The sequence below is a fragment of the Schistocerca piceifrons genome, chromosome 4, assembly GCF_021461385.2.
Source record: "Schistocerca piceifrons isolate TAMUIC-IGC-003096 chromosome 4, iqSchPice1.1, whole genome shotgun sequence".
Lineage (NCBI taxonomy): Eukaryota > Metazoa > Arthropoda > Insecta > Orthoptera > Acrididae > Schistocerca > Schistocerca piceifrons.
In genome coordinates, this window is record NC_060141.1 from 433,018,215 (window position 1) to 433,044,545 (window position 26,331).

Sequence of the window (26,331 nt, forward strand, 5' to 3'; positions counted from 1 at the left end):
GGGCTGATCGACAGCATGGAATCTTCTAAGGTAAACAGAGCAACAGACTAGAGCAACTGGAAGAGCAGTGAGCCATCTCACCCATTGGTCAGTGTACTGGTCAATGTACTGCGAGATAGCATACAAGGCTAGTTTATCTAGTGGCAGACCTAAATCTCTTTCCCCACTCTGCAGACCATCTTATGATGTGTGGCATTCCGTACTTTGTTTACCACCATCACCTCCCCTCTTTCCTGTTCCAGTCACGACTGGTGTGTGGGAAGAACAATTGGTGGTAAGCCTTCATTTGAGCTTGAATCTCAGTAATTTTGCCTTCATGACCTGTATGTAAGTTGCAGGAAGCATTATATTGTCTGACTCTTCTAGGAACATACACTCTCAGAATTAATAGTAAACCACATTGTAATGCACAATGCCTCTCTTGTAATGTTTGCTATTGGAGTTGAATTAGTATCTTCATCATGATTTCTACCAAGCTAAACAAATGTGTGATGAAAAACGCTGTTCGTTTTTGGATCTTCTCTATTTACTCTATCGGTCTCATCTGCTAAGTAGCCCACAATGAGCAATACTCTAATGTCAGCAAGGACTGTGTTGTTTCCCGTTCATGCATGTAAATGGTGATTTGACTGTACCCCTATGAGTAGGGAACAGTGCATGGCAGATCTGTCAGTCTGATGTGGTGTAAGTTACGTTTTACAGTTTTTCTTCAAATATGGTTGCCTTTTTGTTTTGATACCACAGCTGTGTGCGAACTTGTTCTTCTCAACTTCATCTCTAGGCAGAGTGATGCTGGAAGAGAGTGCCTCACTATTTCTAGCCACTGAATGCCGAACACATCCTCAATGATAATATACTGCATTGCATCAACTAATTACATCAATTGTGAAGACAGATCCAGTTGTCATTAACTCATAACTTCAGATACATCATCATTCATTGTGTCTACCCACAATGAACTCAACTTAAGATCCAACAAGGAAATTTCTCCAGCAGTGGAATCGACATTTGAAACCATCAATATGGTTATGTGGGTTAACATCCCAGGTATCACACGTTGCTGCCATTCACCCTGTTGGGCCCTCATTTGCGAGTAATTGACGAAAAAAAGTTGGGAATTTTGTGTGATACTCAATAGCATTAAAAAAAAAGCTGTTTTATCTAGCTGGGTTGTGTGGTATACTGGGTAGGATAATAGTGTCACATGCAGTAGGCTGTGGGTTCGAATTTTGTCAAGTGACCCAGATGTGATTTTGGCAACAGTGACTGCCAAAATACAAAGGATGACCAAAGCAAGCAGAAAGATACATATGTTCAGTCAACTAGATAAAAAAATCAGTAGTTTCATATCTCAGTGACGAATTTGAAACTTTCAGTACGGATCAGGAGCATATAGAGGAACTCTGGCTCAAGTTTAAGAGAATAGTTGCCCATGCTTTGGATAGATATGTATCCAGTAGAACAATTCATAATGGGAGGGCACATCGGTGATATGTAGTCACTGTAAAGAAACTTCTAAAGAAACAAAGATCACTTCGTAATAGATGTAAAACAGAGAGAGAGAGGGAGGGAGGGATGCTGAATGAAACCCATTTGGCTGTGAAGAGAGCAATGCATGATGCCTTCAGTGACTATCATAGCAGAATATTGTCAAATGAGATTTCACGAAATCCAAAGAAATTCTGATCATATGTAAAGGCTGTTAGTGGCAGCAAAGTTAGTGTCCGGTCCATAGCAAATGAGATAGGAACTGAAACAGAGGGAAGCAAAGCAAAAGCTGAAATGCTTAACTCTGTTTTAAAATGTTCCGTTACAAAGGAAACCCAGGAGAATTGTCCCAATTTAATCCTTGTAGCCTACCACTGAAAAGGTGAATGAAATAAGTATTAGTGTCAGTGGTATCGAGAAACAGCTGAAATCATTAAAACTGAACAAAGCTCCAGGCCCTGATGGAGTCTCTGTCGGATTCTATACTGAATTTGTGGCTGAGTGAGCCGCTCTTCTGACTATACTCTGTTGTAGATACTGCGAACAAAAAATCATGCCAGTTAATAGTAAAGTCAGGCTCTTTGCAGATGATGCAGTTATCTATAATAAAGTAGGATCTTAGAGAAACTGCATAAATATTCAGTGAGACATTGGTAAGATTTCAACGTGGTGCAGAGATTGGCAACTTGCTTTAAATGTTCAGAAATGTAAAATTTTGCACTTGACAAAATGGAAAAAACATAGTACAGTATCATATGACTATAATATCAATGAGTCACAGAATCTGCCAACACGTACAAATACCTAGGTGTAACACTTTGTAGGGATATGAAATGGAATGATCACATAGGCTCAGTCGTAGGTAAAGGAAGTGGTAGACTTCACTATATTGGTAGTATACTGGGGAAGTGCAATCAGTCTATAAAAAGATTGCTTACAAATCACTTGTTCCACCAGTTCTTGAATATTGACCAAGTTTGTGTACCAGGTAGGACTAATGGGATATTGAATGTATACAGAGAAAGGCATCATGAATAGTCACAGGTTTGTTTAATCCGTGGTAGTGTCTCACAGAGATACTGAAGGAACTGAACTGGCAGACTTGAAGACAAACGTAAACTATCCCGAGAAAGTGTATTAATGAAGTTTCAAGAACTGGATTTAAGTGATTACTCTTGGGATATGCTACAACTCCCTACATACTTCCACATAGGGACTGTGAGGATAAGATTAGAATAATCACCGCATGAACAGAGGCATTCAAACAATCATTATCCCCATGCTCCATACAGGAATGGAACAGGAAGAAACCCTAATAACTGGTACAACGGGACATTGCACCTCATGGTGGTTTGCAGAATATAGATGCAGATAATATCAACTTCCTTATTTGCTCTCATTTTTCTTCCTATCATTCTTTTTCCACTTGAAATCTTTGTTCATGTATTTTTATTAATCATATGTATTAATTTTGATTTAATTTCTTTTGTTTTATTACCCTGCTTTTTCATGCACATTATTGTGTTCATTATATCTATTTCTCATTTTGCTTGAATTTTGTTTTACTTATAAATCCTTCTTTCATTTAGATCTTCTTCTTGTTATTTTGTCCATAGTGCAATAGGTATTTAGGTTATGTTTTAAATGTTTGTATGATGATTACTGTACAAACAAAAATTGCAAATCTACTAACAAAAAATACATTTTTCACACCATTGCGCAGTCAATATTAATAGGCCTAGATTATTTTGTGTTTTGTTTTTTAACTGAAGGAGTGGAGTCTTCAATTAACTGAGTATTATAATTGATAAACATAATTAAATTCATATTCACTAAACTTCTGATTGGGAAAGGAATGATATAAAAAAAGTGAAACACAGTCATTAAAATGATGTGACAAAGGAATAGAAATAAAAATTACATATAAAACAATTAATTGAACAAAAATAATGATCAGAGTCCTTTCCATAAAGATTTAAAAATAAAAATACTACACACTTTTTTTTAAAAATGATAGTTATGGAGCATTTAACGATTTCACATAATGACAGAAAAGAAACTCATCTGAAAAATAATTATACACTATGTGATCAAAACTATCCATACACCTGGCTGAAAATGACTTACAAGTTCGTGGCATCCTCCATCGGTAATGCTGGAATTCAATATGGTGTTGATCCACCCTTAGCCTTGATGACAGTTTCCACTCTTGCAGGCATACATTCAATCAGGTGCTGAAAGGTTTCTTGGGGAAAAGGCAGCCCATTCTTCATGAAATGCTGCAGTGAGGAGAGGTATTGATGTCGGTCGGTGAGGCATGGCACGAAGTTGCCATTCCAAAACATCCCAAAGGTGTTCTATAGGATTCAGGTCAGGACTCTGTGCAGGCCAGTCCATTACAGGGATGTTATTATCATGTAACCACTCCACCACAGGCTGTGCATTATGAGCAGGTGCTCAATCATGTTGAAAGATGCAATCGCCATCCCCGAATTGCTCTTCAACAGTGGGAAGTGAGAAGATGCTTAAAATATCAAGGTAGTCCTGTGCTGTGATAGTGCCATGCAAAACAACAACGGCTGCAAGCCCCCTCCATGAAAAACACAACCACACCATAACACTACCACCTCCGAATTTAACTGTTGGCACTGCACATGTTGACAGATGATGTTCACCGGGCATTCGCCATACCCGTTCCCTGCCATCGGATCGCCACATTGTTTAACGTGATTCGTCACTCCATGCAATGTTTTTCCACTGTTCAATCGTCCAATGCTTACACTCCTTACACAAAGCGAGGTGTTGTTTGGCATTTACCAGCGTGATTTGTGGCTGCCCGACCATGAAATCCAAGTTTTCTCACCTCCCACATAACTGTCGTAGTACTTTCAGTGGATCGTGATGCAGCTTGGAATTCCTGTGTGATGGTCTGGATAGATGTCTGCCTATTACACATTACACATTACACATTGCAACTCTCTTCAACTGTCGGCAGTCTATGTCAGTCAACAGATGAGGTCGACCTGTACGCTTTTGTGCTGTATGTGTCCTTTCACATTTCCACTTCACTATCACATTGGACCAAAGGATGTTTAGCAATGTGGAAATCTCCCATACAGACGTACGACACAAGCGGAACCCAATCACCTGACCACATTCGAAGTCTGTGAGTTCTGTGGAGCGCCCCATTCTTCTCTCTCACAATGTCTAATGGCTACTGAGGTTGCTGATTTGGAGTACCTGGCAGTAGGTGGCAGCACAATGCACCTAATATGAAAAACGTATGTTTTTGGGGGTGTCCGGATACTCTTGATCACCTAGTGTACATTTTACAACTCTTTCACATTTCAGTCTTTTGTACGGAAATCCTTAGCAAATTGTCCATTGACCTATTACTTAGACGATGCGTTTGTAGAATTCACATTACATTCCCTTTTTTTTTTCTGTTGTGAGGTTTCATGTCAAAATACTATCACAAGCTGCACATATTGGAATTGTGAGAAAATTCATGTATGTAAGCCTGTATTTATGATGACGAGCTATTTTCTCGTATTCATTCCATAAGTATGCCAGGTACAGTAAGTTGTCTGTTAACTTAAGTCCAGAATTATATGAATTGTGTGGCATGATCCATGTTGTTGCATGTTACTTGTAAATGAGAGCCCACCAGGGTGAATGTGAATGATTGCAGGGTGTGATACGTGGGGTCTTAACCTACATCACCGTATATTTGATTTCAAAAAGTTGATCCCACCACCGGGGATATCTCCTTGGAAGATTTACAGTTTTCATTTGTCTTCAGCATTCATTTGTCGTGTGTGTTTTCTCTGAGGTGTTCATGACATCTTAAAGGCATATTATCAAGGAATAGTGCCCATGTCCAGCAAGAGTTACCACACTCCTCACCCAGTGCCTTGGCACTGGTGTGTTACATTACTGCATTTGCACCACCTGCACAGATCAGTGCGTGCACACTACATTTTTTCACACTACGTAAAATATTTGAAAAGACAAGACCGTCTTTTGCCAGCATGAGTGTTTTCAGTGGAACATAGGTGATTCTCAAGAATAAATCATGTTACAATCCACTCTTTCATAGTTGGAATACAGTTCCTGAGGGGTTTTCAGATGAATCACACACAGTTTGGCATCTGCCTTTCCTACAGTTCGTTTTATCTATTTCTTCCACGCTAAATCAGTATGTATGCATGCATGCTCCCAGATGTATAATAGAAATCACTGCCTCCAATGATTGTTCAGCAGTCGTGTAATCTTTCTGCTTATTTATACATAACTGTATGGTACATTTGTTTATGTTGAAGGTCTGATGCCAATTTGTATATCAGGCATCAGTCCTCTGCAAGTCTTACTGCATTTCACTACAATTTCCTTGCATTGCACCATCTTTGTATGCAATAGCTTCATCTGCAAACAGCCCCACGGAACTCAAGTTGTTATTCATTATGTCATTTATAGATATTGTGAAAAATAATGGAGCTGCAGCCCTCCCTTAGAGTATGCCTGAAGATTTCTTTCCAATATGAATGACATGCTGTTTTCTAGTTGCAAGGAAGTCTTCAATACGAACAAGTTGGTCTGATATTCTGCATACTTGTATTTTGTTTCTTTATGTAACAGTGTGGACAAAAGCCTTCTGGAAGTCAAGGAACACGGTATCAACCTGGGTGCCAGTAGAGGGCTGCCTTCTGGGTCTCATGCATGAACAGAGCGATCTGAGTTTCACATGTGGAAATTCACGCACTACATTCACTGGAGTGTAGAATGAATCCACACTTATGATTGAAGTACACTTTTATTACACATAACTCATAAAGGGGGAACATACAGTAAGTAATTGGGTCACCGACTAAGTTGTCAAAGAAGCTAGCTCGAAGAATGAACAGCTATTGACAGTGTGGCTACCGATAGTTGCCACAAGGCCTGCCCCCACATTCCATAGGACTGGGGACATGATGTGGCTCAATGGTCAAAGAGGAAGGGATATCGTGTAATAAGTCTTCGATGTCATGGTCCTGCATTTGCTGGTGAGCCAATTCCACAGGTGACAGATAGTCATCCACCATGTTGTTGGCGCATCTGATGTAGCAGACGTCAGTGGTATGTGGGCAGATAAGGGTCTTGTGCTGGAAACAGAAGGGGGAGGGAGGATGGTCGGTGGGGTATGGCTGGCATCTGCGAGCGGTAAAAACTGTGGCTTATATGTCTTCATGCCCTGAAAGTGGTGTTCCATCATCCACCCACCTCGACAACATCCTAGTCCATCCCCATGCCACTCCCAATGGTCGGTAAAAACTGTGACCTCTTATTCCTCTGTCACTCACATAAGTAACAGACAGCCTTGCAGATTGCTAGCAGTTCTCCACCAAAGGTAGACAATTTGCATTGTGGGGAAGAAAGTTTTTAGGAAGAGAAACAGCATGGTTTATAGGTGTTACCAACATGTTGCAGAATATTGCCATTCGAAGCTTCGCTCATATCCATAATGATGCAGATGCGAATGTCTGCATTTGGGTGTGCAAGAGTGATGGCATTAGTAAGAGCTGTCTTCAAGTCATTGAATGTGCATGCAATGATCTCAGAACATTGTACCTTGCGTGTGCCAGAGGTTTTTTTACCTGTCAGTGTGTCCATCCCCATGCCACTCCCAATAGCAGCCCCTTGTCACAGGAATCATACCCGTGTGGAAGACACAGGTGCAAGACCTGCCCCCAATCCTCTCACCCAGCACTTCCTATTCCATGCTTGACTGCTTGCCCATGAGAGACTTGGCAACCTCTGGATACAGCCATTTCATATACAAGCTCTGCTGCAAAACTTCCTGACAGATTAAAACCGTGTGCCAGACCAAGATTCGAACTCGGGACCGTTGCCTTCCGCAGGCAAGTGCTCTATCGACTGAGCTACCCAAGCACAACTCACAACCCATCCTCACAGCTTTGCTTCCACCAGTACTTCATTTCCCACCTTCCGAACTCCACCACCAGCTTTACTGAACTGTGCTGATGGGAGTTATCCTTACAACAGATTCTCCACACCCAGAATTATCCTGGCGTCAACCTATGATGATGTGCTGACCCCAACAGTTTCCACCCCCTCTGTCCTACAACCATCTCCAAATTCATTTCCCCTCACCCTCATTGGGTTATCTCTGCGCCAATGCACCCACCAGTCTTTTCCCCTCATTTTATGCACACACCCCACCCCCACCCCTGGCAACTTTGTCCAACTTCCTTCTAGTCCCTGCATGCTCTGCCAGACAGCACTCTTTCCTTCCTCCACCCATACGTTGCTGTCCATCTGCCTTCCTTGTCCCGCTTCCGACTGCTGCTTTTGTTCAACGTAACAGTTGCAGTCTGGCTAATTTGGCTGCACATAGCAGTGATTTGTGCCTAATGTGTGTCTGCCTGTGTGTATGCTTGTGTTTTTATTTCTTTTCTGAAGAAGTCTTTGACCAAAAGGTTAGTGTGTAACATTTTCCTCATTGTGCCTGTCTGTGACTCATCGTGTCATCTTTACAGTGAGTAGCAATCTGTGCTTTTCATAATTGTCAATATTCAACCTGGACTTTCCATTGATTGAAATCTAGAATTTTGAACTTTTGTCATAACTATACATTGCATGATTCACCAGCCCCCTGTCAAGGGGAAGCAAATGCAAAAGGGTAGGTGTCTGTTAATTGTCAGCAGTACCAGTGTACATCAAATAATGGTACCCCTCAGGGAAATGGCAGCAAGGAATAGGAAGGATCACTATGTGCACCATGTGTTTACATGGGGAGTCATCAGGCAACAAGTCGAACAGGATGTTCCAGCAGCCATTGATGGAACATGGTGCAACCAACAACGTTTTGTGGTGCACAAAAAAATGAACAATGCCTTTCATCTGAGGTCCAAGATTGTCCTAGGATTGTTCCAGTGACTGGCAGAGAGAGATGAGGAGACCAGGCTTGCTCATGAAGTTTCAACAAACTCACAATTTGCAGCATTATGCCCAGAAATCATTGGGACCATTTGGTTCTGAGACTGGTGAAAGGTATGAAAGAGAATGCAATGCTAGACTGTGTCTTTCTGGGCTTACACATAGGCTTGAAAACTTCAGGACCCCTCTAAATGGGTCATGCGTGTGCTAGGCAGTAGAGCTGCTACCCATACAACATGGAGTGTTCACATATTTTTTTTTTTTTTAGCTTAGCTGATTTGCCATCATGTTTGAATAAAGGTGTTAGCTGTAGAACAAAAAGAAATGCCCCCACAAATGGAAAAATTAAAATACATGGAGTTGCAATCAGTTACTTTTGCAAAAAAATCCAATAGTTTTGAAGCAGTATTGAAAAGCAATTGAGGTCGTATAACACTAGATATAAAAAGAAGGCTAAAACTCAAAATTGTCTACAGTGAGATTTTTTTAGGTAAATCTAAGTGTATATCAAAAGGATAGGTTAACGGGAAATTGAGGTGGTGTATTTGTCACAGTAGTAAAGAAACTCAAATCAGCTGAGCTAGTTAGTTATGCGTTCCATTGATCAGAAGCACGGAAAAACCATTATGATGTGGAACAAGTCAAATGCACAAGAAATGCGCACAGGAAAAAAGTTTACTTTTAATATTTGTTTTTTTTTTATTATAGTGTTATACCTAAATATTCCTATTACCTATCCCATTCCCTTAAATGGCATAAATGCATGTATTATATCTCCAGATTTATTTACTCATATTCAAGAATTCATCTGTGGTATAGAAGGAGTTGTCAAGGTGGTATGATTTCAATTTGTTTTTGAAACTATTACTGCTGTCTGTCAGACATTTTATTTCATCTGGTAATTTATCAAAAAGCGGAGATAGAAACTGAAGCTGCTTGCAAGTTTGTCTGGGCAAGACACTGTAGCGGTGGTGGGCATAAACTAGTAATTGGATCAATTTGTTGATCACCAAACTCACCCCCTCATGTAGCCAAAAACTTAGTGAAAACAGTTTGCTACTACGAATGTCCACCAGCGATACTGTCATCATTGCAGCAGACTTAAATTACTCAACAATCGATTGGGATCATTACATTTTTGTAAGTGGTAGGCATGACAAGATGTCCTGCAAACCATTACTAAATGTGTCTGCTGAGAACTACCCTGAACAGATTGTTCAGAAGCCAACTGATGATGGAAATATATTGGATCTAATGGAAACAAATAGGCCTGATACATTTGAGGATGCCCACATAGAAACTGATATCATTGCCATGACAAAATTGCTGCAACAGTGATTAATAAAATACAAAACGCAGCTAAAAGAAGTAGAAGAATTTTATGGTCAGCTGAAATATGTAAAATAGGGGAAAGGCGACGCCTTATCTATAGAGGAGTGTTGTGTGGCACACAGAAACACATAATAGAAAACAGTTAACACTAGCTTTTGCTCTTTTTCTAGTTTCTCCATACACAACTACACAGACAGACATACATAAATGTATGGTATCAAGATGAAACGGGAACAACACTAATGCATTCTGTTGGCCATTCTACCTGTCACAGAGATTTGTGACTCTAATCATTTGCATATTCGCTGTTGGTGTTTGCATGTACGACGTTACACTGACATCTGACCTTGTCTTCTGTGTGCTGCACTTTGTTTTGTCAGGCAGAGTATCTGCCAAAAACCTTGATGTCACAAAAGTTATAGTCATATCAAAAGGCACCATCTTCAGCCCCATACCCAAATTCAGTCATGGTGGATTGCCCAAAGATCTATTGTCTTTCTCCTGATCCCTTCAGTGGAAACATTTTTTTGCCACCAAACCTGCCAAGCAAAAGTGAACCTTGCCTTTCAGACTTCCACCACTTTAGTTACCTTCCAAGAATACCTTACCTCCAGCCTGGCCTCATCCTCATTTCTCAGGCCCATTCCCAAAACTGCAAACCTCTCAGTGGAGGGAAGAACTGCCATCCACAGCTTTAAGACATGCCCTGATTTGGTCACCCTCCCTGCAGACAAAACCTCTACCAGTGAGTTGATGAACCACTTTGATTACCTAACATTAGGTGTCTGCCAGCTGTGTGACTCTTCTTCCTACAAACCCTACCTCAGTAATCCCATGCCAGAAATGCAGTATAACCTCCTATCCATTTCTGTATCTCTAGGCCCATCGCAGACCCTCTCTGTCAAATGCTTCTTCCTTCTCAACCCATCTACACCTCCCCCCTCCTGCACATCCACCTTCTAAATGCTTCCCAAAACCTATAAATCTTAGCAAAACCAAATGTGTACTCTAATAAGAAAAATTTTGCTCGTCAACCAACACCTCCAACCCATTGCCTGTAGCCGAGCTATCAGGTACGCGTCTCTTCCTTCATCGCCCTTCCAACTACCTACACCCTATTGCCATTGGATCCAGACTCATCACTGTTGACTCACCTTCCTATACAGCAAAATCCCCATGACCATGACATTGCCATTGTTGAACACTAATCCCCACACATTCCATTGACCCAAACTCACTGCTTCATTTCTTAGTAAACCTGACTGACTACAACAATGAGACAAATATTATGATCACCTGATTAGCAGCATGTTGGTCCACATTAGGAAAATAATACGGCGGAATTTCTACATGCCATGGATTCGACAAGTCTTTGGTAGATTTCCAGAGATATGCAGTACCAGATGTCTACACACAGGTCACATAAGTCCCATAAATTATAGGCTGGCAGTTTGTGGGAGCAGAGGTGGCACCTGACGGTGTCTCAGGTGTGTTCAAAAAATGACTCTGAGCACTACGGAACTTAACATCTGAGGTCATCAGTCCGCTAGAACTTAGAACTACTTAAACCTAACTAACCTAAGTACATCACACACATCCACGCCCGAGGCAGGATTCGAACCTGCGACCGTAGTGGTCGCGCGGTTCCAGACTGAAGCGCCTAGAACCGCTCGGCTACTCTGGCCAGCAAGTGTGTTCTGTGGGGCTCAGCTCAGGTGAATTTAGTAACGAAGACATCAATGTGAGTTCACTACAACTCTCCTAAAATCTCTGTAGGAACGATCTGACTGTTACAAGGAAAGTCTTGTGCGAATATGACATCTCTGATGGGGAAGACATCAGGTATAAAGGCGTTCAGATGGTTTCCAATAATGTTCCCATAGTCCACAGCTGTAATGATGCCTTTGATTACTATTGACAGTCACAAGGAAGCCCCGGTGAATATCCCCCATCAGCCTGTGTTCATGGTGCAGCGCATATTTCAACCAGCCATTCATCTGAATGATGGCATATCTGGATGTGACAGTCAGATTTTTATAGCAAGAAACATGGTTCAGCTGACCAGACATCATGCTTCCATTGGTCCCCGGCAGTCCAATCCTGATGATCCCACAACCACTAAAATTGTAATTGACAGTGTTGTTACATTGATATGAGAACCCGTGGGGTTCATCTGCTGTGGGGCATATGTTCAGCGGTGTGCACTGAACAATGTGTTCTGAAACTTTTTTGCCTCCACCAGGATTGTAATCTATCTTCAGATCTGCCACAGTTGCAGCCAATCCTGATTTATGGAGCAGGCAAGCTTCCCTGTGTTCTGTGATGAGACATTGTAGTGCTTCGAGAATTTCGGGGTAAATTCTAGAAACATTTGGCTCCCCACCGTCTTGAACACCCAATATTTTAATGACAAGGGTGAGAGAGCCTTTTTACTGCACCACATGTCTGTGTATGCAGGAAGGACAGCTGTCAGGAGGAGCCAGGAGCTGTGTCAGGCGAGCAGCCCCAACAGGTGGTTACAAGCAGTGCCCTAGAAGTTATATCAAAATGTCGGAGAGTAATTGGATAATGTTCCATGGTGTGTGGTGTCATGAGGATTGTTAAAGAGACAGATGAAGCGTTGTTATATGGAGACTTTTGCTTCATGCCTTGGCTTTGTATGAGGCAGAACATATGTAACTGTATGAATGTTTAGTAGATTCTGACATTTATCTTGGAACCAGTTGACTTGCTGGAGTTTGTACAGAAGAATTGTTACTTTGGGATGAGGGTTGAAAACATATTGTTGAACTGACAAAAGCTTACGAGTATATAATTTATTTCAAGAATATAGAGCTCGTTAATATTATTTCCCTTAACCTGAAACAGTCTTCAGAGATGAATTAAACAGTGAGAGCAACATAGCTGATAACCCAAAGAAGAGGATCGGCTGCAAGCACAATGTGTAAGTCAACTGGAAGAGACATGTGAGTCATGCAACCCAAAACTGCATTGTCTCTAGTCGTCCAAGAAAGTGTTAGAACATGGACATGCTACACCTTGTTGCCTGTAGTGGTTTCACCATCCTTCAACCATGTTCCACTGATGCTCACAGCAGTAACATGTAAACAACCAACCAACTTTGTTGTTTCAAACATGCTTGTTCCAGATGCCAGACCACAAAATTTGCCCTTTATCAAAGTTGCTTATGTCAGTGTATTTTCCCATTTGTGATCCATACCATTATATATCCTTATCTTCCATAGTCTTAACATTTTCTCTCCTATCTCTTCAACTGGTCCTCCTCAGCCCAGTAAGCTATATTCCTGTACATTGTTTATCCATTTCTCCTATGGCTCCATAAGGAAACTCTGCCCATATCAAATCCTCAAAAGACACATCTGCAGGAACAAGTGTTGTCTTTCACAATATGACATGACCTTCACAGTCAGCACTGCGCTCCAAGCAGAGTCTGTAGACTGATCTCTTGAACTATATCTACCTATGCTCTTAATCCTCCAGCCACCCTAAAGATGAGCTGAAACACTCTGTCCCACCCTATAACCCACTATCACCCCAGTGTGGAACAACTTAACCATATACATTGCCGTGGATTCTGCTGTTTCTTCTGTCTGGAAATAAACGTTCTAACCACAGCCTTTCTCAAAGTGGTGTTCTACTGCCCACCCATTCTACAAAACATCTAGTCCATCCTTATGTCACAACCCCCTGTCTCTTACCATATAGGTCTATCCTTGTGGAAGACCCAGGTGTGAGACTTGTTCTATGCACCCATTATGCACATCCTATTTCAGTTCTGTTCCAGGTGTGTCCTACTCTATCAGAGGCAGGGTCAGTTGTAAAAGCAATCATCATACACCTTCTCCGCTGTAACTTTTGTGCAGCCTTCTGCACATTTATCGCCACCAATCAATTGTCCAGCTAAATTAATTGCAACTGCCAAACTGTGGCCAACAGCAAAGCAACCTTCTGCACATTTATCGCCACCAATCAATTGTCCAGCCAAATTAATAGCAACTGCCAAACTGTGGCCAACAGCAATGTTGACCATTCAGTGGCAGAACACACTGCCGAGCACAATGTGCTCAACTTCAGTGAATGACAGCTTCATAATCCATTAATAGCAACTGCCCAGTTGTGGCCATCTGAATCACCACTGCTCTCCTCCCAATACTAGCTTCTCTAAATTACATAGATGGAAATTGTCCTTACAACATATTCTTTGATCCTGTAACACTCCCGACTTCACACTCCACTAGCCCATGACCCACCCGCACCTCCACTCCTGTCCCTACGTCCCCCACTTTCTACAATCACTTTCTCTCAGCAGTGTCCATCTTCCTCTGCTCTGTTTTCCCCTCCTCCACTTTTCCACTTCACGGTGTGTCACATGCTATTACTCCTGCCTGTATGAGTAAGTGGGTGGGCACACATGGGCCACATTCCTATCCCACCTACTTGCTGCACCTCCATCCAAACTGTCCATCACGCTTCCCTTTCTTTACAGTCATGTTTGACCAGGTGAGGTATTGCGGTTGTTAGCACACCAGAATCACATTCTGGAGAGCAACAGTTCAAGTCCCTGTCTGCCCATCCAGATTTAGATTGTCTATGATTTCCCTAAATCACTCCATGCAAATTCCAGAATGGTTCCTTCAAAAAGGACATTGCTGATTTCCCTTTGCCTCCACCTCTTTTACTCTATATATGGGAACTAAATGAAGATAGGACAAGTGCTAGAGAATGTAATCACAAAGATTACAACCAAAAAACTTGGTGAAGCATTTTTGGAGCCTTTAGGGTTTTGACACTTTTGTGCAAATAAATTTACATCTTGATGGCGAAGATATTCCATTTGATTTAGTTTTCTGTACCATATCTCCTCCTACAAGCTGGCTTTTCACAAGTGTTTATTTTATTTTCAGCTTCTAAAGTAAAAATGTCTCTTCTGAAAATTTGATCACCAGAGTTTATAGGCACTTTACATTATTTTTATTCGTATTTGGAGAGAACTATAGTTTCTTAAGTTTTCACCAGCAATGGAGGAAAATGGCAGATGCTGAAAATAAAGAGGAAAGGAAAAATTTAGACAATAACAATTTGCCAAAATGCAGTAAGGCTGAGTATGAAAATCTGATAGCTTTAAATATATGTTGAAGTACAAGGTGGTTACAATTAAACTTCCACTGCTTGCGAGGGCCCCCAATCGTAGGACAATGAGACATTGTGGAAAATTTTGTAAGGACGTGTGGAAGAGAAATAATAAATAAACCATTGAAAGAAAGACAATTTCCATGTGAGAGGGTAACATTTGGAAAGGAAAAATTTAGACAATAACAATTTGCCAAAATGCAGTAAGGCTGAGTATGAAAATCTGATAGCTTTAAATATATGTTGAAGTACAAGGTGGTTACAATTAAACTTCCACTGCTTGCGAGGGCCCCCAATCGTAGGACAATGAGACATTGTGGAAAATTTTGTAAGGACATGTGGAAGAGAAATAATAAATAAACCATTGAAAGAAAGACAATTTCCATGTGAGAGGGTAACATTTGTCAACTGCATACCATGTTTATGTCCCTTGTTCAGTGTGTGATGACCATCTGTATCCACGACAGCCTGGAACCACACTACAGATTGTTCTATTGCTGCCCAAAACATCTCAGGTGGGATGCTGGCTACCTCCCTCGCTATGCTCATCTTCATCCTCCAATGCGTGTTAATGTCCCATTGGTAAATCCTGTCCTTCAGATAGCCCCACATCAAAATCACACCAGTTCAAATCTGGTGATCTTGGTGGCTGTGCTGTTTGGAACATTCATCCGACGATTCCGTTTTTTCCAGACGTGTTATGGAGTAACCAAGTGACCATCCGAGCAATGTGAGGTGGAGCTCCATCATGCATCAAAACAGCACCTCTCTACCATAGAGCAGGTATGGCATGTTGACGAAGCTGATCATGTTAGTGTGCGCTGTTCACACTGCATGTCCTTGATCCTTGGTGCCCAAGTTCCTCAATAAGAAATGGACCAATCATGCACCGTGCCATGAAGCCACACCACACAGTGATGCGTTCACCATGCAGAGGAATTTCATTATATTCGTTGGTGGTGACAATCCCCAAATACAACAGTTGTGAGTGTTCACTATCCCAGTGAGCGTAAACTGTGCTTCATCATTCCACAAAATATTCTAAGGCCACATGTTGTCAACTTAAACCATTGCAAGGAACGCAAAACCAAAGTCTACTTGAATGTCTGTATCACAAGGCAAAAGTTGGTGAGGAATGTGAAGTTCATATGGATACCATTTCACAGTGTTCGCAACAGAATGTTCAGCTGTCTTGACTCAGCTCGTGCACTGCTTGAAGATCACACATTTAATCCAGCATTCTTAGCCATGGCAACATGAAGTTCTTCCACAATTTGCAGTGCATTTATGTGTTGACCTCTCCCAGGAGCAATTCCCAAATCACCAGTTAATTTGAACTTCCAAATCATGTTTTTCAAACCCAGTGAAGAAAGAGTATCTCTCCATATTTCTTTAATGTGTCGATACTCGCAAAGAGTAGCAGCATTGTTGCTATTGTTTTGATAAAACAGCTTTACGATTAAAGCCCTGCTCACCTTTTCCAGACCCATGTTGACTTTCTGCAACAGTAATGCACACTAATGCTTGCGTTTAAACCCTATATCACAGTACCAGTACTGGTGCCTAGTGGCAAGTCATGACATGCTAACACCCCAAGTCCTGCAGCACACAGTTTGAACACATTCCTATAAAGTTGGTACCCATCTACACTGACTCAAGTAGCATAAGTTTAATTGTAATCACCCTGTACTTTCCAATAAATTTTTTCTTTATCTGAAATGACTGCTGACAGCATTGAAACTGGTGAAGGTGCGAGCTGAAGCTATGCAGTTAGCGTCTGATGCAGAAGACAGTGGAATGATGACAGTGCTTTACGGACCTGATTCTGAATTGAATAAAGCAATGGCAAGTGCTAAAGAATGGAGTATAGCACAAGGCATTGAGAACCCAGAATGCTGTGTAGCCACTTACCTGTTTCCACACTGCAAGGTTATTGCTGGCCACTCAGAGGTAAATATTACCGTTGAATATTATCATACAGTCTAAGACAGTATTTTACATTTCTTTACTTAATGGGTTTTCAAGTCTTTGAATATTAGTCAGATATGATTGAGATTATTTTTCCAATAAATATTTAATACTCTGAATGAGTTCCTCAATGCCAACCAGCACGGATTTTGAAAACATTGATCATGTGAAACCCAAGTCACACTTATCTCACATGACTTACTGAAAGCTTTGGATCAAGGCAATCAGGTAGATGAAGGTTTTCTCAATTTCCAAAAAGCATTTGACTCAGTACCACATTATCGTCAAAGGGTCGATCGTACACTTTGTGATCAAAAGTATCCGGACACCCCCAAAGACATACGTTTTACAAATTAGGTGCAGTGTGCTGCCACCTACTGCCAGGTACTCCATCAGCGACCTCAGTAGTCATTAGACATCGTGAAAAAGCAGAGTGGGGTGCTCTGCGGAACTCATGGACTTCGAAAGTGGTCAGGTGATTGGGTGTCACTTGTGTCATATGTCTGTAAGCGAGATTTACACATTCCTAAACACCCCTAGGTCCACTGTTTCCGATGTGACAGTGAAGTGAAAATGTGAAGAGACACATACAGTACAAAAGCGTACAGGCCGACCTCATCTGGGTCACTGACATTTGAAGAGGTTCGTAATGTGTAATAGGCAGATATCTATCCAGACCATCGCACAGGAATTCAAACTGCATCAGGATCCACTGCAAGTACTATGACAGTTAGATGGGAGGTGAGAAAACCTGTATTTCATGGTCGAGCGGCTGCTGATAAACCACACATGATGCCAGTAAATGCCTAATGATGCCTCGCTTGTTGTAAGGAGCATAAACATTGGAAAATTGAATTGTGGAAAAATGTTGAATGGAGTGACAAATCATGATACAAAATGTGGTGATTCGATGGCAGTGTGTGGGTATGGCAAATGCCCGTTGAACATCATCTCCCAGCTTGTGTTATTCCAACAGTAATATTCAGAGGCGATGGTGTTATGTTGTGGTCTTGCTTCCACCCTTGCTGTTTTGCATGGCACTATCACAGCACAGGCCTACATTGATGTTTTAAGCACCTTCTTGCTTCCCAATGTTGAAGAGCAATTCAGGGATGATGATTGCGTCTTTCAACACAATCGAGCACCTGTTCATAATGCACGGCCTGTGGCAGAGTGGTTACACGACAATAACATGCCTGTAATGGACTTGCTTTCACAGAGTCCTGACCTGAATCCTATAGAACACCTTTGGGATGTTTTGGAACACTGACTTCATGCCAGGCCTCACCGACCAACATCAATACCTCACCTCAGTGCAACACTCCGTGAAGAATGGGGCTGCCTTTTCCCCAAGAAACCTTCCAGCACCTGAGTGAACATATGAATGCATGAGTGGAAGCTGTCATCAAGGCTAAGGGTGGATCAACACCATATTGAATTCCAGCATTATCGATGGAGGGTGCCACAAACTTGTAAGTCATTTTCAGCCAGGTATCCGGATACCTTTGATCACATAGTGTATGAGGTATCAGATTAAATTTGTGACTGGACTGAGAATTTTTAGTAGGGAGGACACAATATGTTATCTGGATGGAAAGTCATCGTCAGGTGTAGAAGTAACTTTAGGTGTACCTCAGGGAAATGTGTTGTATATTTGCTTAAGTATTCAGTCAGGTCTTGATAAGATTTCATAGAGGTGCAAGCATTGCCTACTTGCTTTAAATGTTCAGAAATGTAATATAATACATTTCACAAAACAAACAAAAAAACCTGTACTGTATGACTATAATATCAATGAATCACTGTTGGTATCAGCCATCTCCTATAAATATATAAATACCTGGGTGTAACACACTGTAAAGATACAAAATGGAATGATCACATAGGCTCAGTCATGCATAAAGCAGGTGGTAGACTTCAGTTTATTGGTAGAATACTGGGGAAGTACAATCAGTCTACAAAGGAGAGTGCATACAAATCACTTGTGCAACAGGTTCTAGAATATTTTTCAAATGTGTGGGACCTGAGATTGCTTACAAGTCACTTGTGCAATTGGTTATAGAATATTGCTCAAGTGTGTGGGACTCACGCCAAATAGGAATAACAAGGGATATTGAATGTGTACAGAGAAGGGCAGCACAAATGGTCACAGAGTTGTTTAATTTGTGGGAGAGTACCAAGGGATACTGACGAAACTGAACTGGAAGACCCTTAAAGATAGAGGTAAACTATCCCGAGAAAGTCTGTTAACAAAATTCCAAGAACTGCCTTTAAATTGTGATTTTATGAATATACTACAATCCGCCCCATATTGCTCACATAAGGATCATGAGGATAAGATTAGAATAATTACTGCATGCACAGAGGTGTTCACACAATCATTCATCCCGTACTCCATATGCAAATGGAACAGAAAGAAACCCTAGTAATTGGTACAGTGGGGTGTACCCTCTGCCATGCACCTCATGGTGGTTTCAGTGTAAAGATATAGAGGTAGATGTAGGTGTAGAGTGAGGTGTTACAGTGGTTAAAACATTGGACTTGCATTCAGAGGGACAGCAGTTCAAAGTCCTATCCAGTCATTCAGATTTAGTTTTTCCTTGACTTTCCAGAATTGCATAAGGCAAATGTCAGGGTGGTTGCCTTGAGGGCACATTGGATTTTCTTCCTTGTCCCTCCCCAAACCTAAAGACTTGATTATCAAAGAGACTTTAAACTACAATCTTCCTTAATACTCTGCTTTATTTACATAGTAGTTTCTCTGTTAGGCACTTCTGTGTAGTGCACTTTTTGCAGCTTCATTAACATACTACACAAACTAGTCTTTGCCACAACCTTCAGAATCTGCTGACCTTTTTTGAGTAGTTTTCCATTTTTCAAATTGATTTTATTATCTTCATTAATAGTAAGTTTTAAGAACTAGTATTAAGCAAATAATTTGGGAATATACCCTGCCATTCTCTTCAGAATGGGTCAGATGTGGATGAAGAAATGTAAAAAAAGGGGGGGGGGGTTACAGTTGAGCTTGAGCATTTTAGGTAATTCCGTCCTCAAATTGTGTAGATTTTTACCAAACTCGTTAACAGTTTTATTTATGACTAGCTGTCACTTTTGGCTGCAGTCACATTTTAGTAGTTGTGTTAGGGTGAATAAGTAAGCTAATTTGTGTGCAATAACATCAGCTGCCCTCATGTGTCTGACCACTTGGGTAACCGTAGCTTGTGGTGTGTGCCCTGTTCCCCCACACACAATGCATCAGCATTCAAGCTGCCTGCCAAGCAGTGCATACAGAAGGGCATGAGCAAGAGCATGCATCTATACAGTGTGCCATTAAAGTAGCTATACATTATCAAACAAATAGCATGTATCATGGATTAAACACATTGAAGATTATATAAGCATTGTATTCATTACTTCAAATCATATAATGTAGAACATATCAACCAATGAAAGTACTTTCAAAAATTTAATAAAGATTAAAATTCAAAGAGTAAATGGCTTCTCCAGTGAATAAATATTTTTCTCTTATTCACATAATATTTTGCAAAAGACTAAGTATCTTGTACTGTATACTTTCTGAAATAGCCAGCTTTCTTCCTCAGGGTTTGAGCTATCTCCATAACAGATCAAGTTACTTTTGCATTTATAATATTAGTGTGGATAAAATTTTCAATTATGATATCTCTTTTCCCAGGAAATGAAGCCCATATGGTGCCCAAGCTGCTCAAGTTACCTGTGAAAACCCCATGAAAAATAATAGTCTGTTGAAAGAGACAAACAGACATACAAAATCTTTAAATCACAATATCTGTTTTTTCTGTGATCCAATTTTGATGAACTAAAGCCTACACAGTGCTTCAAACTATGCTCAAGTTGCAAAAACCCCATGAAAATTTGTCTGGTAGTTTTAGCGTGGCATGTTTAGACAGAGACAGCAGTTTTATAGATTTATTATTGGTATAGATTTTGAATCATTCCATGTCCATGGCGAAGTCACTACCCATCCTGTTTAAGTTCTTTTGTGGTCATACTCATATGAGAGGGAACTCCATGCTTGTAAATAATTTCCTTCCCTGCTAATGATACATCTTGATCTTAGAGTTTCTGGATGAATCAGACATCATATTGGTTTGCTTTCCTTCAGGATCATAATGACAAAGCTATGATGAATTATCACAAATGGTAAACAGTTGCGATATAACATCCCTTCCTTCAGCGGAGAGAGGGAGAGGGAGAGGGAGAGGGAAAGAGAAAGAGAAAGAGAAAGAGAAAGAGAGAGAGAGAGAGAACTACTACTTCATACGCATCTCTCATAGCATGGCATCACGTTTCCAAGTGAACAGAAGTTACACATAATGGGCAGGAACTTACTCTTGTGACCATGCTTAACTGTGAAAACACTCCAGTATGTAATTAAATGTTACCTACTACTCATCACAGTCAATTACAGTAACTATTTTGTGGTTGCCTACCGTGATGGCAGAGGTAGACACTTAACTGTGCACAGTTGTCGCTCTTCAAAGTCCTAAATACTGAAGGATTAATCATGGTTAGTGCACTTGTCACTTTAATTCTTTATTTATATATGCTAAATACTGCAGTGTGAGTCATTGGCAGTCCACCTTAGCTTCTCACTCATTTCTGAAGCTGTACATTTTAAACAAAAATAATACGATCAGGACCAACAATACTTAACATTATTACCATGTAAATGATGTGGATAAGGCACTGTCTTATTCAAAACTTCACTCATGTAGAATGTACTTGGTGTAGACATCAATCCATCAAGGAAGCTGTAAGTGAAAGCTGATCTGACTCTTTTGATCAATTCTCATTCAGTATCATTCTTGTACTGTTGCTTGACCCGCCTGTAACTGCTGTTTTTATATTATAGGGAGCAGTCAAATGAAAACAAAGCAGATGAAAAATGGTTTATTATTTTAAAAGTAATTCCATAAATTTTAATTAATTTTTCCCACTGCAAGGCAAAACGGTCAATAACTACATGGAAAAATGTCTGCTGTTGTGTACAGATCTGTGATTGTACTCAGGTGTTCATCTCTTTATCAATAGCAAATCGGCCACAAATGTCTTTCTTCAAGGCTTCAAAAACATGGAAATCACAAGGGTAGAGGTCAAGTCTGTATATAGGATGTATAAGGGCTTGCAGCGAAACTTCTGCAGTGTGCGTGAAATGACCTGGGCAACATTTGGTTTGTTTTGACCACATGTTGCTAAGGTTGTTTTGAGTATGCTGTAGAATTTTCACTGGGAATCCCTCACTCATCCTCCATACTGTGCCACTTTCTCCCTAAGCGATTTCCATATTTTTGAAACCCTGAAGAAAGATATTCATGCCTGTCAATTTGCTCCAGATGAAGAGGTGCACAGCAGGGTACAATTCTAGTTCCATAGGCAACCGAAAATATTGTGCCATTCAGACATTGACAATCTTGTCTCACACTGTGAGAAATGTATTAACTGTTATGCCGATTACTTTTGACATAATAAATAGTTCACTTTTTTTCCCCATCTGTCTTGTTTTCATTTGACTGTCCGTTATAATAAAAAATTACAAGAAATAGTTATTTTCAGTGGTACACTTCACTGAACACTGTGTTCCAACAGAACCTGTAGCATCTTGCTTCTAATGGGAGTTTTATTAATGATGATCCAGATTTCTGTTATGAGGCAGATAATTTTCTTTTGCTAATAGGATTGCTTTTACAAAAATCAGTCAAATAATTTTGTTTCTGTCAGATTACTGTTACTAACGAAGTTCAATATTTATTAGTTAAATTGTTCCCAGTGTCTGTGGATATCTTTTAATGTTTGTTGCCAATTGTAAGATAGGAAGGATGCAAATAATAGGTTAACAAATCTTAGAAGTTAACATACGTGTTACTGAAATGATCGATTGATTAATTTTCAGGCTCTACGGTACATTGAGACTAATATGCGGCAGTTCCGTCTGAAGGCATGTAAGCGTCTACAGGTATCGGGTGCATTCCACACATCTCTGATGCGGCCCGCAGCAGAAGCATTTCGTGCAGCTCTCCGCCGTACTATGGTTGATGACCCAGCTATAACAGTGGTTTCCAATGTCAATGGAAAACGTTACTTGAATGGAGACCATGTTAAACGTCAGCTTCCAAAACAGATTTATCAAGCTGTTCATTGGGAACAGAGCCTGCACGCTCTGTATGAACGTCCAGTTGGAGATTCTTTTCCTCGAACATTTGAGTGTGGTCCGGGTGACTCGTTGCGACAGGTAAGGGAGACAAAGTGCTCTGTTTTTTATTGGTAAATTAATGTGTTTTGCATAGGAAATGACACATTTTGTAATTAAGAGCTTTAACTGGAACCTTATAATAAGTTCATTTTTGTAACATGTTTTCAGAAGTGATAACTGCCTTCTGTCATTTGCATTTGCTTTGTGCGATTGGTATTATTGTTAAGTGAAATTACATGATTCATTTTAATCATTGGTTTTGAGTAAAGATAACGTAACATGAATTCAGTGTAAACCTTTAAAATATGCAAGTTAACGAGGAAGTGAAGTTCTAGTTTGTTGTGTAATATACAAAGATTTATCATTTTCACCTCTCATCTTGTAAACTGTTTGTCTTTACTCTTCCACCCCATGAACCCCTTAACTGGTTGGTTTTGTCAAATCAGTGTGCAATAGAGCAATGCATAGTAAACAACTGTATCATAAACACAGTGCCTGAATTGATGGCTACTGAATTTTCCTTGAAATATCCAACATATCCATGTTGAGAGGCGCATATGAACAAAATTGATACGATTTGTTTATTTTATGTGAGGAAAATGATGTTGTTGTTGTTGTTGTTGTTGTGGTGGTGGTGGTGGTGGTGGTGGTGGTGGTGGTCTTCAGTCCAGAGACTGGTTTGATGCAGTTCTCCATGCTACTCTATCCTGTGCAAGCTTCTTCATCTCCCAGTCCTACTGAAACCTACATCCTTCTGAATCTGTTTAGTGTATTCATCTCTTGGTCTCCCTTTACGATTTTTACCCTCCACACTGCTCTCCAATACTAAATTGGTGACCCTGTGATGCGTCAGAATATGTCCTACCAAGCGGTCCCTTCTCCTAGTCAAGTAGTGCCACAAATTTCTCTTCTTCCCAATTATATTCAATACCTCCTCATTAGTTATGTGATCTACCCATCTGACGATGTCAGATGCTCCAGACATTTTCGCACTGTTGCAAGCACATTTTCCGACCTTTGTGGCCCTTCTGAATGCATTAACTCAATGTCCCATATTCACCACAGTCTTGATAAGCCACAATCCTACTGTACTGGATTCTGACACATGCAAGTAGAAATTTGTCCTTGTTATATACAGAAGTTGATGATATTCCCCTACCCACTTTGTGTGGCTGCACTGATATGCTAATTGTGAGCATATTGTAGCATGTAGAAGGCCTTCATTTAATAACAATTTGACAATTAGTGTGTACTGTCTTCTCAGTTTTGCAATTTTAACTGTCAACATTGTTTGGCAATGCTAGGATACCAGTGAACCAAAAATTAATACACAACTTCTAAATGATTTTGAGACATTGCTGCAATGTTAAATCATGTTAATAAGTGAACTTTATCAGTTAGATAAGAGGATTAAAAAAAGTACTGAAAACTGAAATCTGTTGCAGGTATTAAAAAAGGTGAATGGCAAGGCCTGGAACACAAGTTGGACAGTAACTATTTAGCATTTCACCAATAGTAAATTTTTATGATCAGCAGAAGAATATATCAGGAACAACATTGATGAAGAAGCCTCAGTGTGTGTAAACTGTTCACACAGTTCATTGTTAAGTTAAAATGACTGAGAGCCCTGTATTTTGCAGATAGGTGGTTGTTTACCATGTGATTTGCATCTGATGTACATTTTGCGTTTTTCATTGTCACCATTTTAACTGAAACTCAATAAAAGTATAATTTTTTGTATCTTGTGTTGTCTGGTGATGAACTTTACATACATATAACTTCATGTGATTAAATAGAATGTGTATAATATAAATTCTTTAGAAGTAAAGGAGACAACTCATCAAATAGTAGTAGCATTGAGCAGCTAGAAAGAAAAAGTTGAAGGTGGCTGGTACAGCTCTGTGTTTATTTTTTAGAATTACTTTGAGAGAAACAGTAGTGGATGCATAACAACAGACATTGCAAGATTGTATATCTATCAGTTTTGTACACATACTCACTAGTCTCCAACATTTCTTCTAATTATTCTCATAGATATCCCATGTTTGTCGAGTGAGCAGGATATTTTGGATACTATAGAGGAAAGACTGATTCTGGATTAAAGGGATGAATGTCTGTGTGTGATGAGTTTGAAGAAGCCTGATTCTGGATAAAAGGTTTGGCTTTGTTTTGCTTTAGGACGCAAAAAACAACTGGGGGTCAAAACTATAGAACACAAAGACAGAGAGGAGTTAAGAAATGACTATACGTCAGTCCCAATTGACATAAGAGAAGACAGCTAAAAACATGGATGTGGAGAAAGGGCTGAAAAAGACACCATACAGAAACAGAGGTCCAAAACTAAAAATTAAGTGACTTCGCCATATTGCTTTGATGGAGAAAAAGTAAAACTCAGTCGATAGACCGCGCATCATTTGATAAAATGGCCGATAACTCAGATTGCAAATCCAATCGGGAACATAAACAGTTAAAAAATGGGCAGTCCATCAGGAAGTGGCAGACAGTTAAAACGTGAGTGCAATGTGTACAAAATGGTGGGGTAGCGCCACTTATCAAATGACGATGGCTAAAAAGGCAGTGCCCAATATGCAGCCTAGTTAAAATGACCTCCTCCAGGTGGGAGGGCCAAGAGGTCATTAAGCCCCTCCCAGAGGTGTGGACAAGCCAGAGCTTATTCCCATGGAGGGACCTCACCTCCTGACACATGGCAACACAGAAATCACCAGAGGGAATATGGGAACTAGTGGGCTGCAGTACGAGGACTGCAGTGTTGCCAGCAGCAGCATCAGCTTTGTTTCCTGACAGACCAACATGACCAGAAACCCAATTAAACATTACACTGGCTCCACCAACACTGAGCAAATGACAGTTTTCCTGGACCCGCTACACTAAGGGATGGGTGGTTTACTGTGCGCATAGACTTTGAAGGTAGTCTGTGTCCCCGGATGTACTCCATGGCCTGATACAGGGCCAAGAGCTCAGCTGTAAGTACAGAGCAGTGCACTGGAAGCCTATATCAAAAGACACAGGTGCCAGTGACGAAGGCACACCCGACCCCACCGTCAGTCCGAGAGCCATTACTGTATACAAAGGTACTATCGCGAAGTTCCATGCGAAGGTCGTGAAACTGAAGGTGATAGAGCAAGGCTGGAGTAGTGCCCTTAGGAAGTGAGTGAAGGCCAAGGTTAACATGGACCGCTTCACAAATCCAAGGTGGTGAA

General features: G+C 40.6%; 1 protein-coding gene across 3 annotated transcripts in view; it reads left to right on the plus strand.

Annotated features, from left to right (window-relative positions):
* The window catches only part of LOC124795168 (probable malonyl-CoA-acyl carrier protein transacylase, mitochondrial), a 41,913-nt gene extending 17,063 nt beyond the window's left edge, over positions 1 to 24,850 (plus strand). For all 3 annotated transcript variants that reach the window (XM_047259062.1, XM_047259061.1, XM_047259060.1), the window contains 3 exons: positions 16,643 to 16,860; positions 22,811 to 23,149; positions 24,556 to 24,850. In XM_047259062.1, the coding sequence (XP_047115018.1) occupies positions 16,643 to 16,860; positions 22,811 to 23,149; positions 24,556 to 24,612 (614 nt within the window). In that variant the 3' untranslated portion in view covers positions 24,613 to 24,850. The remainder of the gene's footprint in view (positions 1 to 16,642; positions 16,861 to 22,810; positions 23,150 to 24,555) is intronic.
* The last annotated feature ends 1,481 nt before the right edge of the window (positions 24,851 to 26,331 follow it).